This window comes from Centruroides vittatus, unplaced genomic scaffold (genome assembly GCF_030686945.1).
Source record: "Centruroides vittatus isolate TY-2023 unplaced genomic scaffold, ASM3068694v2 contig_341, whole genome shotgun sequence".
Taxonomy (NCBI): domain Eukaryota; kingdom Metazoa; phylum Arthropoda; class Arachnida; order Scorpiones; family Buthidae; genus Centruroides; species Centruroides vittatus.
Genome location: NW_027122166.1, coordinates 2399160 through 2418762, shown reverse-complemented (window position 1 = coordinate 2418762; position 19603 = coordinate 2399160). Strand labels below are relative to the sequence as shown.

The window sequence follows — 19603 nt, the reverse complement described above, 5'->3', positions numbered from 1 at the left end:
TAACATATTCGCACAATTGTGATTTAAATGTAAAACAGCAAGAATTTTCTACATGTTAAGTACAGTAAAATCAGAAATGCTGTTTTGTATTGAAAACCATGGTAAAACCAGTTTACTTGTCTTTGTTTCTAGAAATCAGTATTTTGAATCCCAATTCCTAGAAATGAAAAAATTTGGGAAAAGGAAAGTCTTATATTGATATAGTTGTCCTAACAAAGTGCTATAAATAACAGTTTATCATTAGGTCTATAGCTGCTCAAACTTTTAATTCTAATAATGGAAATTTTATAACTATTATTTATATATATTATTAAATGTTATTTAAAACTTAAAAATATTAATACTTTGCAATTTTAATGCAGTTTATTAAACATTACATATTACTGAAATATAATGGTCAGCTAACAGAATTAATCACTGAATAGCTTTTTAATATTAAGTTTTTGGGTGATGAATTACTTTACAAAACTTTTTATACAGTAGTGTTCTATAAGGATCTCAATGCAATGATATTTCTAAACATATTCTGAGAAAAATTTGAATAAGTTGAATTTTTCATGTAAATTATTAATGTAAAATAAATATTTAAACCTCATTGTGCGAATATATATCATGTAATTTAATGAAAATAAATATTCAAAGTATAAATTATTATTAATGTAAGTATTCTGTTTCTATAGTAAAATTAATGACTTCTTCATGTGATAATTTAATATACAATCCAATATTTGTGTGTATTAAAATATCAGTATTAAGATATCCAAAATATTAAAAATTTGTTGTGCTGAAATTTTCAAATTGCAGACCTATAAATTCCCATTAGTGTCCAACATGTTTGTCTGGCTTTCCTTAATCTCGAGAATGGAGTTAGATAGATGAAAGTTGACATCAGATATGGAGAGCTTTGGGCAGGAGGCCCCAATTAACTATATACAGGTATACCTCGTCTTACGTCGGTAATTGGTTCCAGGAGAGGCGACGTAAGTCGAAAAACGACGTAAGTCAAATTTACTTGTGTAGTTACGACGTAAATCGTAGTTTCGACTTACGTCGTAACTAAACGCCAATAATGGAGGAAACGCCAATAATGAGCACTTAAAGACCGCTAAATAATAAGACAACACAGAAACACAGATGTTTTCATGCTTCATTCCCTAGGATTTATAATGATTATATTAATATTTACTGTAAATGTACATATTTTAATATGATTTTATTTGCTTTCAATGCTTTTCTAGTGATATTACGACTTCGATGTTTATGGCGGATGGATTTAAAGTCGAATAAACTGACTTAAACTTGATTTTTATTTTTCCATATACTTTTTTGACAAACGACGTATAATCGGGAACGACGTAACTCGAGGTATACTTGTACAAACTTCTAGTCTGGACCAGAAATCTCATGATTTCAGTTCAAAAATTTTTTCCAGAATGGAGATAGATAGATGACCAGCATGACTCTTGTTATCAGGAAAAGTATGATGTACAGGGGCAAGACACTACTAAAATCAAGAGTGCATGAGGTATATTTTAAATTAAATAAATATAAAAATATGATTAAAAATTACAGACCAGCATTGTGGTGATGTCACAATAATTTTTGCTCATTAACTTAGAGTATATTTTAAGCAATTGTTTATCATTTAACTTTATGAGTAATATTTCCATAGAACACAGTTAAATTTAGCTTTCTGCTATGAGTCAGAAACACACAGACTTTTGATAACTAAAAGTGGAAGAGACAGAAACATTTTCAAGTGCAGATTCCTCCAAAAGCTGGAACTAAGCCAAAATAGATCACCACATTCACTTTTTTCACCAAATTTTTTATTACAAAATGAATGTTTTTGGCCTTTAGCAGCCTGTCTCAGGTTATTGAATGAAAAAACTAAAGATAAAAAACTGAGCATTCCAAATTATAATGTTCTATACAAAATTATTTGATAGAATGTTATAATTTGGAATACAGTGGATCCCCGATATAACGCGCTTGTCAGGCGGGAAACAACACCTGCGTTATAAGGTGAACCACGTTATACCGAGCAGCGCGGTGTAATGCGGTTCACCTCTTTACTTTAGCAATAATGTCAAGCTTTTCTTTCACACTGTAAGCTTTTCTTTTACTCATCATGCATACAGCAATTAAACATTATTCAAAATACATGCAGGAACTCAATACATACACAATTACTCAGTACGCAGTAACAATAAAATGCACTACATACTAACGCTGCACGGACCTGTATAAACGTGTTTGAGCTTATCGCGTCGCGAACATCACTCGTGCTATAACCGAGTGCGTGGTATAGTGAGCAGCGCTATAACGAAGGTCCACTGTACTCAGTTTTTTATCTTCTAGTTGTTTTTTTTTTGTTTGATAATCTGAGGCAGGCTGATAAAGAAGGCCAAAAATATTTGTTTTTTAATTAAAAAAAAACAAAATGAGGAAGGTGATCTATCATGACTTAGAAAAGTTTTCAAGTTAACAAAATCTTTAGTTACACAAATTACTGTTGTTTTAATGAGATCATAGATATTTTAATACAATAGGCAGTCCTCTATTTTCATGCAATTTGCTATTTCATACTCATTTTGTACTTTCAATTTTTATTGATATATATGGTAAAATGTGCATACTTTCATGTAATGATTTTCTTCTTTTCTTGAACTATTAGTTACTAGTCCCTCCTCCACCTCTCTGACATTAATTATGTCCATTTTCACCATCACAGGTTCAGTCTTGAGTTAGCACTTGTGTTGATAAGTTGTATCTTGTCAGTTTATGTTAGGATGTGTGCTATCACTTTATGTACATTTCTGTTTTGGTGAAAAAATTCACCCTTATTAATTCATAAACATGAGTGAAAAAGAAAAAAACAGTAGTGTTGATATGGATGAAAAGAAATTAAAGTCTGTTATATGCTCTTGATCATATGGCAGTTATCTCATGTACGAAGGGTAATAGAAAAAGACAGCATATTACAGAAGTCTATCGAGAAAACTGAACTGTACTCTTCTTTTTCTTATCTCTTGGTAAATTTATAAAGAAAACACCAGATACTAATCAATAAAAAATAAATATTTTGTAAACTTTTTTGATGTTTTATTTTTACATTGTTCTACTTTTGTACATTTCAACTTTCATACATATTTCAGGAACCAATTAGGTATGAAAGTAGAGGACTGCCTAGTGTTAAATACATTGTATTTTATTTAATTTTTAGATACATGTATGGACAAAATAATAATGTTGACACCTATTAGAAAAAAGTCTGTTACATGAGTTTGTCATCAGCAATTCGTTGCTTCTGGCTTAACAATGTTTTTGATGCAGTCAACTACCTCAAAAGCATCTTGATTTATGAATGATGATTCTTTCTAGAAAGAGCCTTAAAAGCTTGAGAGCCTTTTATTACTGTACATATAAGGGAGAGCAGAATATTTGTCCTTTACAGAATTTTTCTTTCTCATAACTTGTTTCTTGCACTAGGTTCTGTAATGGTCTTTAGACAGGATCATTGTCAACATTGAGGAAATCTTTGAATGATGCTATCCATCATTCATTGCTGTAATGAGATTGGGTCCAGTCTTCTTTGATATAGTTGATGGATTCTGATGGAAATTCAATTTTATTAGAAGCATCATCAAATTGTTGATCAAATCTGTTTTTATAAAGCAATTTGCAATGGTGATTTCTGGTAATTCTTATTGCATCTAGCCAGTAAACTCCAAACTTTGCATAATCTATCTTTCATAACATGCAACATCTTTTTATACAGTAAACTTTCTATCTGTAATTTAAAGTTTTGAATGATTCTCTGAAATTGTAATCTACAAGTTTTATTTGATGGTAAGAATATTCCATCTTATTTTGAATGTTTTTTTTATTTATTTGTAATTAATACAAACAATCAAATGAACTTTTTTTTTTTGATCTTATTTAAAAATACAGGTGGTATTGACTTTCGGATACTTTGATACCTTTCATATGCCAAATTCAAATGTTTGTACATAAGCAGTTGACGTACTGTAGTCAACTTATATAATCACTATTAGAATTTTGTTTTCATTTATATATAGTAATACTTATTTTTTGTTTTATCCTTTCCTGTTTTCCTGTTTAATTCTACTTCTGCTAATTGCTCAGCAGTGGCTCTTTCTCTTATTCAAGAAATTATACCTAGGGTGACCAAAATTACTGCTTTTGAATGTAACTGAAAATACTCGAAGTATCATCGGGAAGATGGTGTCCATAATTGAATACAATTGCATAGAAATTGAATGCGGTTCTTTGAGATCACAAAATTTCAAAATTAATATATATTATAAGTAAAATAAAATAAAAACACAGTTGAGAAATTTTTAACAAATGGATTATTTTTTCATGTTTGCCATTTCAATTGTATAAATGCCTATAAAGTGTTTTTATTGAAATTTTATCACTTTCTTTTAGTAAGAGATTTTGTTTTTTTTAGCTCTGAAAATGAAACTCCTTTTATAACATGCAACTTTACTGCTTGGCTTTCAGAACATAATGCATTCATTTTTAGGAATGCATTATGACCTAAAGTCAGGGATTATTTGTAATTAAAATTCAATAAAACAACACTTCAGTAAAACTTAATTTTTAGTCTGAAACCTATAAGTCAGTTTAGAATTCTTTGATTTTTTATAAATATTTATTGCTGATTATCAATTATTCTTTTTCAATTACTGGTATTTGTTTTAATTTAAAAAATTTTTATTTGGCTATTTTGTAACCAATGAACAAACCAGATATATATATATATATATTTATGTAGAAAGATAGTTTAGATGCTATTGGTTATACTGATGAATTAACTTTTAATATTTTAATATTTGCTTAATTCTAATTCAATATTGAAATTAAAATTTTTTATCGATCCACTTTTATATAAACTGATACAAATAAAAATACTGCATGTCGGTTTGTCATAGTTTTGATGATAGCCGCTTGAATGATAGCCGCCATGCAAGTCATCAAAAATAATCTGGATGAAGCTTATAAATACCTGGACATTTTGGAAATGGACAATATCAAACACAATGAAGTGAAAAGTGCAGTTTCAAAAGAGTACACTCAGAGTCAGGAAAATTTTGAGATCAAAGTTGAATGGTGGCAACACAGTCAAGGCCATTAATACCTGTGCTGTGCCTGTGATTCAATACACTGCTGGAATCATCAACTGGACACACTGATTTGGACTCACTGGACAGAAAAACAAGAAAATTGATGACTATCCGTCACTCACTGCACCCTCGAAATGATGATGACAGATTATATCTGTCCCACAAACTGGGAGCAGAGAACTTTTGCAAGTAAAACAAACAGTTGAGGTAGAAAAACATGCACTAGTAGATTGTCAGGGCTAGTCAACAACAAGCCCTGATTGAAGCCAAAAATAAAAATCTGCTTTAAGTCAAAACTACAAAGAGAATACAGAAAGAACATTCTCAAAGAACGAAGAGAAACCTGGCAAAATAAAGCATTGCATGGCCAATTTCTGGAGAAGATCAAAGACAAAGTGGATAACAGCAAAATGTGGCAATGGTTAACATCTGGAACATTGAAAAAAGAAACAGAAGGCCTCATTTTAGCTGCTCAAGATCAAGCTATCCAAACAAATGTAATCAAAGCCAGAATTGAGAAGTCATCAGATGATGCAAAATGCAGACTGTGCAAAAAAGCTGATGAAACTGTGGACCATTTTCTCAGCTGCTGTAAAAGATTGCCCAAACCAACTACAAACTTCAACATACATTAATTCAGTGGCAAAATGATTCATTGGAACTTATGCAAGAACTACAATCTGCCTGCCTCTAAAATGTGGTGGGAACATCAGATTAAAAAAGTCACTGAAAATGACATCAAAATATTGTGGGATTTTTGAATTCAAACAAACAAGATTTGAATTCGAAAAACACACTAGATATTACTATCATTGAAGAGAAACAAGTGTGGATAATTGACATAGCCATACCAGGTGACAGCAGAATTGAAGAGAAGGAACAGGAAAAATCACAAAATATCAAGATTTGAACATTGAAATTCAGCGAATCTGGCACAAACCAGCCAAAGTAGTACCTGTGGTGATTGGCACACTGGGTTCTATACCAAAAATTCTCCACCAGCATTTAAAAAAAACTCAACATCAACAAAATCGCCATTTGCCAAATGCAAAAAGCTGTACTTGGATTTGCCAATATTTTATGCCAGTACATTATGCAATCCTAAGCTCCTGGGTCGGGCTCGAATATAATCTAATACCAGCATGTAATCTTGTTGCTGTGTTTTTTTTAAGTCAAGATAAATTAGGTACATAATAATAAAAAAAATAATAAAACCAAAATATTATTATTTTTCTAGGTTTTAAATGCTTATATTTGTATATTAATTTTGGACATTTCTCATTCTGTTTGCTTTTTAATTTATTTAATTTTAAATGATGATAAAGTTAAACAAGAACACAAAAATGCTTACAAATAAACAAAGATAAAAATGAGAAATTTTTAATTGTATTAAAACAAATATGTTACATACATACAAATATATATACTGTGTATGTATGTGATGTGTGCAATAGACATATTCAGCTATTAAAAATATAATGTATATAATTAATGAAATTCAGATGTATCTTTGAATTAATTATTATAAACATATGTTAGAGCGTTTTGAAAGTTAGAAATAATTATATCAGTTTTTTTATGTTATGTTTAAGTTGAAGGAAAATTTTTTAAAATTTAGAACTAAGTGGATAAAATAAAATAATAATTTTTATGCGTAGTTTATATAAATAAAGTATTTAAATATTTGTATGACAAATGAATAATGACTGATTATTTCAAGCAAATTATTAAATAATTCATAAAATTGATACAGTAATTAAATATTAAGTTACACAATTTGTGAAAATCTTATCACTAATGTAATATTTCTGCAGATAAGATGATAGTTGAATCATAAAAAAAGGCCCCCAAAATCCGGGGTTGTCTTATAGGACAGATACAAAAAAATTAGATGGTTTTAATTTATATAAATTTCAGTTACAAAAAAACGGACAAATTATTTATTAGTAGAGAGTAGGGCATGTCCACAAAATAGAATAACCCATACGACGTTTTTGTGAATAGTCAAGGTCATTACCCAAATGCCTGAATCAGTGCGAACGTTTGCAACAATAGCAAGGCAGAAAATAAAATTTGTTTATTGGAAAAATTACAAATAGGACATAATTCCATATACGCTATACAGTATTATTATCCAGATGATGAGTGCTGATCTAAACTAAATTCATAGGCCATTGATAGTTTGGGGGGTCATCTTATAGGACAGATATATGCTAAAACTATAAAACTTTGATGAAAATTTATACCTTGTCTTATCCGAAGGTTGTCTTATCTGCAGAAATATATGGTAATTATTTATTAAATAAAAATTAATTTCGTTTTACATTTTAACTGTTTAATGCTGTTTCGGACTTTGATAGTTTTTATTACTGTGTAGTAACACAAAAAGCAAAATTTATATATGAAAATAAAGTTTGATCTATATTTATCATGAAAAAAATTTTATTATTAGATCTTTGTTTACATTTATGAAAAAAAAATTTAAATCACGGGCTGTTATCATTCAGTAGTGGACCAGTGGGTTGCTCAATCATTTATGGTGATTAACAACTGGGTTTTCCTTCATTGAGGCATCACAAATGTGGCAACTGTGAAAGGATTAGCAAGCTCAATAATAGGCATTTTGTAAAAAACATGCATCTGAAATGCAGAGTCCTTGTTATCTTCTATCTGACAATGCTTCATTGTATGGTCAAATATCAGAAGGGGTGTTGTGCACTAATTTTTTCCATCACTGTGAGTGAGTCAACCTGTGCCATTGAGAATAGGGACATCTTATGATGCTTCCTGTACAGATGGCTTGCCTAAACTTGCTCCAATAGGCTAATTACATACAGATTTCAGCTTATATGGTCAACTACTGGAAGTGGTTGACAATACACTACCCCAACCTACAGTTTAAAAGAATTTTATTAATGAATAAAAATGTCAATAATATATTTAAAAGGATAATTAGCAGAAAACAAAAATAGGAAATACAATAAAATTTTCATTACATGTGAATTTTAGGAATGTAACAAAGAATACCTGATTTTAAGACACACTTTTCACATTATCAAACTTACCTTATGTTTGAAATCATATAGTAATTTTTCTTAGTTTTTCAATATTCAGCAATTATGCATCTGCTGGATTTTTGACAGAATACTTTTATCAATAATGATGCATTAAAAGTAGTTTATTAATATATCATTATAATAATTACGTAAATTATTTCTTTATAAATTAAGACAAGGTTTTTATTCATTTTTCACTGCTTCAAAACCCTAGATCATCCAATATGCACGAGCGAAGGATTCTTTGCATTTTTGGAATAATTTTGGTGAACCATGCATTCATATTTTTTACCAGATGCTCACTCTCTGGTGTTTAAAGACAAGGATTTTATCAGGTCGTTTGAATCATTCTTGTATATTGTCAGGAGTAAAGATAAATAACAATAGGAAAAGCAAAGCTTTTGAATTGAATTTCAGATTGAAATTCCAAAATCACACAAGATTTAATCCATTTCTACGTGAAAACATGATTATTTGGAAATCAGAATTCGGAGAAACTCATAAGTGTAATTGACAGAGTGAATTCGACGGTTAAGAATTGACAAGAAAAGATTTCCGATTATTTAGCTTTACATGAACAAATCAAGGAAAAATCTTGTAAAATTGACAACATAAAGTTTTTAAAATTCCAGTAATTTTTGTGAGACAATGTGTGCATTTACATTCATTTGATATTTTACTTGTGATTAAACGAAATAAAATTAGAACTGTATTAATAAATCTAATTTTCTTCATCTTTAAAGTCACACCTTGCCCTATATGCGAGTAAATATGGTATTTATATTTTGCTAAAAAATTCATAGGCATTGTTATAAACAAGATTAAAATTGGATGAATACAACTTTCTCAAAACAACTTTATCTAGCAAAACTATTGAATTAAATAAGTTGAAAACATTTTTTTTTAATTAATGATTTTTTATTGAATATAGTTTTCGTTTTCTCAAAATCCTGGATATTGATTCTATGATACTTCATATTTTTTTATAAAAAAACAATATTTTTAGATCAAATTTTTGAATTATTTTAATTTATTATGTAAATCAGTCATATTTCTGGTCATTGAATGAAATGATAAATTGTAATTTTCTGTTAAATTATGATTTTGCAAAATTCAGAATCTATTCTTCAGTCTTTAAATCTGATTTTCCTGGTAATATTTTAAATTAATAAGCCAATTATTTTAAGAAAATGTTTGTTTGATATTTACTAAATAAAGGATCTTTCATTTTAAATTAACTGATTGTAATTTTGAAATTTAAAATATTCAAAAATAAAGAGATATAAATTGTCTTTAAATAATACAAAATAGAAGAATTAATTACATAAACTATGGCTAACAGATCTGACATTTACATATAATTCTATACTAATAAAATATAATTTAATTATTACTTTTATTTGATATATCTTATCAACTTAAAGAAGTTATCTGAATAGGTTTTGAAGGTTATTTGTAGAAAATTGGTAAACCACTAGCAAACTCGAATAGTTTATCACTGTTTCGCTTCCAGGAAATGAACATGTTTGTTGAGAGTAGATAATTATGAAGCTGTGTAAATAAAGCTATAATTGAAAGTAATCCGAATAGAATAAATTCATCAATAAGATTTATTACAGAAATAAAAAGAATAGAATATTTTTAATGATGAAATTGAATTAATTATATCTTATTTTTAAAATAATTTCAATATATCCAATTGATTCTTTTTAAAAAATAAGTAGAAATGAAAATCATTTTAATTAATAATAAAGAACAATATTATGTTTAAGATTTAAAATTATTTTTATTATATTAAATTTTTTTGATTTCTATCATATTTTAACAATCCTTTTATTTTTAGAGATTTATTTATGAGACCAAAATTCATTAAGTTTTTAAAAAAATCACTTATAGTTTGTCTCTACGTTACGCAAATAAATGATTACTTTGTAGCTTTTACTCTATTATAAGCCATTAAATACATTAAACAAATTTTGATATTTTTTTTATAGTTTATTTGAAATAAAAGAAACTCGTGACATTTTTTTAATATTTAAATATTTTTCCAGATGTTACCTAATTAAAATAACAAATTTAATATAATTTATTTTGATAGATACATCTTTGTTTAGAAATTTGTTATAAATACTGTAGTTCAAATTATTTACTATTGTGATGATATGTTCTATATTTTTAAAATATTAAAGCTATTAAATCTTTGAACTGTTTGATATTTGAGTAGATTTTAAAGAGGTTGCAAATTGCTTAGATTAATCAGTGTTTTATTCACATAAATCAATTAAATTTTAAAAATTAATGTGCAAATGAAAACCTGTGGTCTAGTGACCATTATCACACTTTATGCATCCCTTATCCTGAGGCTATGGAGTATGGATGGGTCTATAGACCAATTAGAAGGGAGAGGACTCACATGATAAAAGGGGAGAGAGAGGGTCTAGCAAGATTCTAGGCTGGACGGTGAAAGAGTGTGGACATGTCTAAGAAGAGGTAAGCTTCACGTGACTAAACTTAGTGTTGACAAAGAAAATCTCTACGAAAATACATTGGGGAAAAAAGTGAGAAAAAAAATTGGTTCTGCAATAGTTTTTGCCTGTATATATTAACTGTATCAATCGTATATTAAAATTCTCGTTTTGGTTTGTTCTTTACATCAGCAATTTTTTTCCTGCTCTGTGTGCGGCATGCATTTGGACGTATCATGGAAGTTCATGGTGGCGAGAAACTTTCATTATTTCAGGGTCCATCACCACAAGCCTCTAATTCACTTTTCTGACAAACAATTGATTTTTGATCATTCATATTAAGTTCACTTTTGTGTTTTGCTACGTAAAAGTTTATTTATATGACTGACATCTTCCATTCCAAACCTAATAACCGGTGCAAAACAATTATATTCTGGCTAACGTTTTCGGTCCCTCCACTGAGACCTTCCTCAAGCCTATATTTCTTCTTACACGATCTTTTTCAAAACGATTTTCGAACAATCGAACCTTAAAATTTTCCGTTATGCACGTGCCACCCGATTAAATCGAAAAAATCAAACAATTCTGATTCAAAGCGTTGAAAAACTTCCGTAAATCTTCCAAATCCTAACGCTTTAATCGTATAACCAATCCTAAGCTAATTAAGACCGCTCCATCATTCCTCTAAAAGTATCTTGCCATCCCTTTTATTACGATGCCATATACATTTTTTTTCTAACATTTTATCACTTTCACCAAACTGCCCCTCCCTTATTTCGTTAAACTTTCCATTCATTCATTTATTCCGTTTCGTCTTTTTGCAACAGGGCCTGCCAAGCCATCGATAACCTCATTTCATCTTTTGCGTTTATTGGCAGTGACGACTGGAACGCTTTACAAATTTCTATCTGCTCCAACCATCTAATATGCTCCGTATGAATGGTGGTGGCCAGCAATTTTGCAGCTTTAAAGTCCGGGATGATTTCCGGATCCGATGCATAAACCGTCAAGGAGGTGGTATTTCTCCCATTCTCAACATCCTTCTGGTGTTCTCTTATTCGAACTTCCATAGCCCTTTTGATGGATCCGATGTATACCAATTCTCTATTACATCGATTATCGGCTAATGGAATAGCGTATACCCCCGGAAGTTTGTCCTTATCCGGTCTATCCTTGTCATTCCTTAGTATTTGCATCATAGAGGGGCATCTCCTGTATGCTATGCCTAACCCTTGCCTTTTCGCAATCCTTCTATATAACTGTTCCAAGCACGGGTTGTACGAAATTGGTACGATATTCTTTTCCTTACTCCTATTCTCAGGTGGATTCCGATTGCTGGCATTTACGTAATCTTTTTCTAGCTGTGGTACCAACCTGCCGTAGCCGTGCCTTTTTGCCACTTCACTCAGATATTCAATTTCTTTCCGTACAGCTTCTTGGGTGGTGCTATGTGTGTGCGCCCTTTTAACCATGGACCTGAATGCTGCTCCTTTATACAGAAACGGGTCACATGAATCCGCTGTTATATAATTCGCACTACCTGTGGTCTTCCTGTATACTTTCGTGTGCAACCCGTTACTCGTTATCTGAATGTCTATGTCCAGAAAATGCACTGCTTTATTGCTGTGTTGTTCCAACTCTATCGTAAGGCCGTACCTATTGTCATTCATCTGTTGTAGGAATGAACTGACGTCCGCATCTTTCCTCCATAATATTAAGACGTCATCCACATATCTTCTATATAACAGGATGCTTTTGCTGAACCTTGGAATTACTGCCTCCTCCAACTTTCTCACGACCAATTCACAAATGTCACCCGATACGGCGCTGCCCATGGGTACTCCCTTCCCTTGTGCATACGTGGTTCCTCCGAATTGAAACAACGATCCATAGCAGATTAAATGCGCTAGCTCCAACACTTGATTGTGCAATTCTCCATCATTCACTTGCTGGAGTAAAAAGTCCCTAACAGCACAAAAACATGGTGGTAATTTGATGGAAGGGTAAAGCGCACGGAAATTTTCTTTTTATTAATATAAACAGCATCTTTATGCATACATAGCATAAAGTTTGATTTATAAAAATTGAAAATATCTTAAAACATTGGAAAGGCCTGATAATCAGTTACTCAAATGAAAATTGATAAAACTGAAAATTTTAAATTACAAAAAGTGCATTTAAACTGAAACTACATACAATATTATACGGTGTATAATGTAAAAACAATGTTTAAATTTTAAACTTAAGAATCTTTAGAAAAATCTAGAATTCAACTATAAACTTTATGAAATGGAATTAGTTATAAGATAATTCAATATTAATATTTCTTTGTCAAAATAAGATAACTTTTTTTTAATGAAAGATCTATCTGTTTCACATAATACCAGCAGGTGACTTCTGAGAGTGGATGTTGGGTTTTGAAAAACATTTAAGTTTTTAATAAATTATAGGCTTTTAAAATTAGGATAATTCTAACATTTTTCTTTTAAAACTTTTTATAAAACTTACAAGAAAGCTTATTAAAATTTATTAAAAGTTATTTTTAGAAAATAACATTACGTTAAAACATTTTTCAATTCAAACATTTCAAAATTGTGAATATAAACTTTTTGAATTCTTGTTTATTTTAAAATGACTTTTTTAAATTATATGTATATATAGAAATTGTTCAATAATATAACCAATTTGTCAAAATAAAAATATACCATTGTTTAATGGGTTATAAGTTTTTTCTTTAGCCTTAACAAAGGTTTGTGCTCGAAGGATTAAAAAAAAATCATTAATATATGAATATTATCAATTTAATTCATACTTTGAGTGATGTTATTGAATAATGGATTGATAAGTATGATTGATAATTTATTTTTATATAAAATTTTTACAATTGGTGGATGTAGCAAGAGTTTTATCTCTTAAAAGTGAATTAATTCATATGATAACTCATAATTCATATTCGAGATTTTTGCTTTTCCATCATAAAATACTACAATTAATCAGTTACTGAATTCAGTTATTGGTCAATTAAATAGAAAGATTTCATAATATGGATATACTGTACTGTACTTTTGTATTATTAAATTGCTTTATTTTTATTCAGCATGTTAATTATCGATTATAAATTAATGAATAACTGTTTTTTAGTTGAGAATTTATTAAAAAATTAAATGTTTTTAATCTATATAAAACTTTGGAAACATTTAAGCTTTTGATAGATTTTTCTGACTTTGAAAGCAAAGCTACAATTAGTTATTGATTTTAGAAGTTGTGATTTTGTAAATAATAATGATTGATTGTAGGCATTTTGAATGATGGTGAGGAAGCAAATCATTATTAAATCAGAACAAGTTAGGTTTATTTTTTACTTCTCTCAGTTGACTCTTCTTTGTCTAATAGAAAAGAATTGAGGAAAAAAATTGTTCACACATGAAACTATTCATTTATCCTTGTGTTAATTGATTTCAAATATAATAATAATGATGAGATAATGTGAGAATTTATTATAACAAAAGTATTTACAGAAATCTGTAAATGAAATTTGTATTTAATAATGAAAAGAGAAATTAATTGCTTCTAGATTTAGGTTTGAAATTTTTTGAAGTAAAACTTAACAACACCAAAGAATAGAATTTCATTTAAGAATTTAATTATTATACATTGTATAATGGTATAAATTCTTTGATCAAAATTAATTATATAAATTTAAACCATTCATAATATAATCCAAATTTAAATTGTTTTACTACTCATCAAAAGATAGTTATTGTAAATAATTATTAAGTATTTGTTAGGAGGTAAGCAGTTATACCACCATTTCTTGTTAAATTTAATAATTATAAATAAATTAATTTAATTTTAGAATACTTTGGAAGAAGAGGCCTGGAGTGGGCCTCAAATCCACAACTCCAGCTTACTGTACAGATGTGTTACCAGTTATGTTACCCAGACCTTCATCCAATCCTGTTTCCAAGCTAATTAATTAGATTGAGCTGGAATGGAAATTGGACAGAGGTCCAGGTAGCATAACTGGCAACACATCTGTACAGTAAGCAGGAGTTGTGGGTTTGAGGCCCACTCCAGGCCTCTTCTTCTAAAGTATTCTAAAATTAAATTAAATTTATTTATAATTATTAAATTTAACAAGAAATGGTGGTATAACTGCTTACCTCCTGTCAAATTACTTAGTAATTTTTTAGCCTTAATAGCCTAATGAAAAAGAATCTGGCTCTTCATTTGATATTTAAAATAATTATTGTGTTGGTTATATTTATTATATTGGTAGATAGTTATTGTCATTTAAATTATAAATTCAAAAAATTGATAATTTGAATTTGTTATCCAATAAAAATTGCATTTTATACATAAAAACAGTGTTCAATATTTAGTAAATATTTTTATACATATAGGTATCTCCTGCTTTATAAAAGTTTGTTTTTGCTTCTTTGATTTTACAAAAGACCTATGTTAGTACTTGTTTCTCTTTCTGAAAGAAATCTGAAGAGGATTTTTGCTTTTATGACAAAACGTGAAAGCAAAAATAGCATTTAGCATTTGTTTTGTAGTAAGTTGTTTTAGAGACACTGTGCACTCCAAGCAGTGAACAGCAAGAGACATCTCTAAACTCCTTCCCTGAGAACCACATTTAACATCAAGCTGTCTTAGCTTTGAATTCTTGTTTGTTGGCATCTGTTCTGTATGTCAATTTATTTTGTGCATCCATTAGCAAAAATAAAATAAAAGCAGAAAGTCTATTGTTTGAGTCAGTGCCGAAACTAGCCATTCCTGTGCCCTGTGCAAGAATTAGCATTTCGGCCCCTTAATTAATGTTTGGTAAAATAATAAAATAAATACATTCATTTTGGGCCCCCTTCCAAGTGGGCCCTGTGCAGGTGCACCTGTTGCACCTGCCTAGTTACGGCACTGGTTTGAGTGGATTGATGGTGTACAAAGCATAGCATTCTGTTACATTATCTCTACTTAAGAAATCAGCCAGTTTTTTCAATAAGCTGAAACTGAAAGAATGGACTATGGTAATGAAAATATTGCAAAATAATAATTGTTTTATTTTTAAAAAGCATATTCATTTATATCTGCTTTCTTCAAACTTGAGGATGATCATTTAAAATGGAAGAAAACATTTGTTTTTGTTTTATTATATTTATTTTTACTCATTTATTGGTATTCATGTGTAGCTGTAGTTATTATATTACAAAAGTTGACTTTAAAGGTAGCCATGAATAGTTTGCTCAATACTATGTCGTACCACATGTCAACTTTGTATAGGCTGAGTATATATCATATCATTTCTGCTTTAACTATCCGTTAGTTTTATTTTGTGTATTATTTGGTATAATTTAGTAAGTTAATTTTGAATTTGAGTATGCTTAAAAATTTTTCTATATAAATTAATTGTAATTGCTTCTTTGTTTTACTTATTTTAACTTATTTTAACTTATGAAAGATCTCACAGGAATGTTCTACTTTTGGATAGTGGTGGGACCTGTATCTTTGAAAATAAAATGATGACTCTAAAAATATATTAAATTCTAAATTAAGATTTTTTTGAATTTAAATTTAAAACCTTTATAAGAATTTATTGTAAAATTCTCATTATATATTGTTTAAAGTTAATAGAAAATAAAAGTTTGGTTTTTATATCTAATTTAAAGATTATAACAATCATTAGGAATCACTTTAAGCATTTATCATCATTATTTTCACAATTAATATAGTTATAAATAGGAAATTTATTAAAGTATAAAGCAAAAATATACATACAGGTATACGTCACCTTACATCGGTAATTGGTTCCAGGAGAGGCGACATAAGTCGAAAAATGACGTAAGTCAAATTTACTTGTGTAGTTACGACGTAAGTCAAACTACAGTGGAAAATGCCAATAATGAGCACTTAAAGATCGCTAAATAAGACAACAACACAGAAACACAGATGTTTTCGTGTTTTGTCCTTTAGGATTTTTGATGATTATATTAACATTTACTGTAAATGTACATATTTTAATATGATTTTATGTGCTTCTAATGCTTTTCTAGTAATATTATGACTTCAATATTTGTGGCGGACGGATGTAAAGTCAAATAAAATGACTTAAACTTGATTTTTATTTTTCCATATACTTTTTTGACAAACGACGTATAATCGAGAATGACGTAACTCGAGAGCGACGTAACTCGAGGTATACCTGTAATGGATAGAAAGTAGGTTCATGTGCAGGTCTCTTAATAGAGTGAGATTTAAAAAAAAAAAATTATTTGTCTCATAAAATAGTTTATTAATTTTTGCAATGTATCATAGGTGTACACAATACAATAGACTAAGGAGAAACTGAATGGGTACAAAATAAATATGATATTCTTTTACTTAATATCTTATTTTTCTAATAAGGATTTAAATTCCCAATACTCCTGTTTGCAAAGTCCTGGTTGGAAAAATGAAGTTTTATTAAGCATCATATTTGGAACTGAATATATATATTCAGTATTAAATATTTATATTGTTGTAAGCACTACCCCATATTACATTATTTTATAGATCATTAAAGTGTACTGATGAGCAACAGCATTTAATATTAATAAATTTATGTGAACTTTATTGATCAGAATGCATAAGTTTATATATTTCTTTTATATAAAATATTCATTTGTTATAAAATTTCTTCATTATATAAATTATTATATTATAACTTTAAATCATTTTATTTTATAGTGAGGAGTGCAAAGTATAAGGGTACAGTAGGTATGTATTTTAATCTAATAATTAGACAAGTAAGTACTTCTTTTTAATTATTAAATATGATTGTAAGTTGTAAATAATTAAAATATGAAAAACAGACTTTGTAGAAATCATTTTTGGTTTATTAAAAATGAATCTTTACTCTTTTACATATAACAAACATTGAAATTTCTGAAATTGTTCAATTTGTTAGACTCTTGAGAATGAACATATTAGCTCAAAAGTACAGGTTATCCTCATTTCATGCTAGTTTTATTTATGGTGATTCACAATAATGACAGTTTCAAATTTACCCAAAAAATTCTTAAAGAATCTTTTCTCTTATGTGTAGAATATTTTTTGCAAATGTTAAATGCAAATATTTATATAGAAAGAATTAGCAAATTTGTTAGAACATTTATATATGCAAGGAGAGGAGGAAATGAATGATGATGAACCAGAATGTGTTTTAAAGATAACCACAGATGTCCATAAACAATTCCTTGCTAATGTTAATTCAATTCTTTGATTGAAGAGTGTTTTGAGATCGACCCCAACTGGGAGTGAAATGACTTTGTAAAGAGGTATTTAAATGAAGCCTTAGCTTCTTCTTATAAAATTCTCAGAAAAATAAAGAAAAGATTTGTAAGCAACTTTGTATTCAAATTTTATAAAGGTTTATGATTCTCAGCCTAGCTTATCATAGATAGATAGCTCTTAACCAAGGGCCATCATTGCAGAGCTGAAGTTGTATCTAGTGGCACTGCTATATGTGATCAACACAGTGGTGGTATAAATTTTGCATTGTCAATTTTTGATATAGATATAAATAAATTATAATTTCTGTAACATTATTATTTTGTATTAGTAAAAATTTTGGTACCAAATATGTTTTTATTGAGAAGAAATATTCATTTTTGGATGCCTGAGACATTCCTATTTATTCCATAATAAAATGAATTCATTTTATGCTGATTCTGTTTACACCATCTTCAAAAATGCATATTATATTTGTATATTGTACTTGTATTGTATTAGAGTAACTATCTAGAAAACTTTGAACTACAATTAAAGTATTTTTTTGATTTAATCTTTTGTATTTTATACATCTTGATTTCTTTATTCATATTTTGTTCTTATTTACAGTTCAAACATCTGCATAATATATCTTGTTTATATAGCCAATTATTTGCTTTTAAACAAGTAATTGACCAATAACTAGATTTGTCATATCAAAAGCTGTAATTCAGATCTGGACAGAGACAGATCTAAAACATGACTTACATCTAAAACTTTTTAAAGATAACATAATCAATCATAGCTGAATTCTTTTCAGATGTGTCTGATTGAACTTTATTGCTTCATTTTGATAAATAAATGTTTAATTCTCTTTGATAAATATATAGTTTTAATTATTTGGTGAAGAGAACAATGACTTCCTAATATAAACATTACCAAAAATATATTCAAGTATAGGAGGCAGAAATTTTTTATTGTAATAAGGTAGAGTTTTGTATCTTCTTGACCATCAACTTTTTTTTAATTACAGAGATAGTTATGAAAAAACAAAAATGTTCAGCTCTTATATTTGAATTTTTTAAAAATAGTTTTATTATATCTGAAGTTTAAAACATTTAAAATTATTTTAGTTTTTAAATTAAATTAATTTTACATAATCATAAAATTATTTCATGAAAATACATGTACTATTTAGAGATATTATTTTGTACAGTTGCTTTCACAATACATTTTTTTTTATAGATTTTTTAATAGGCCAATTCAATACATATGTCACATTAAAACTGCAAAAGGTAAAATCAACTACAGTTACTGTGAAAGGAAATAATCCAAGCTGGGAGCAAGATTTCATTTTGTAAGTTATGTTTATTTGTAAAGATGATTTGAACCTATGACTAATTTCATATATTAATATTAAATAATGAAAAAAATATGTAAATTTAATTCTTTTTATTAATTCAGAAGAATCAAAACTATAAAATATTGTAATACTTAATTTTCTCAGATTTATTATAGTAATCATATTTAAGGCACTTTCTTTACACCTATTAAATGATTATGAATGATAATTAAATATGAGTGTATATATATTTTATGGTATAATAAGATAGATCCTATTTCCAAGATCCAACTATCCTATGATAAATCAGTTGTCTGCTGATTTTATAAAAACAGATTAGAA

General features: G+C 28.4%; 1 protein-coding gene across 3 annotated transcripts in view; it reads left to right on the top strand.

Moving 5' to 3' along the window:
* unc-13 overlaps nucleotides 1-19603 on the top strand; it is a 347436-nt gene that overhangs the window by 12828 nt on the left and 315005 nt on the right. For all 3 annotated transcript variants that reach the window (XM_067268874.1, XM_067268872.1, XM_067268873.1), the window contains exons 2-3: nucleotides 17398-17427; nucleotides 19165-19276. In XM_067268874.1, coding sequence (XP_067124975.1) covers nucleotides 17398-17427; nucleotides 19165-19276 — 142 coding nt within the window. The remainder of the gene's footprint in view (nucleotides 1-17397; nucleotides 17428-19164; nucleotides 19277-19603) is intronic.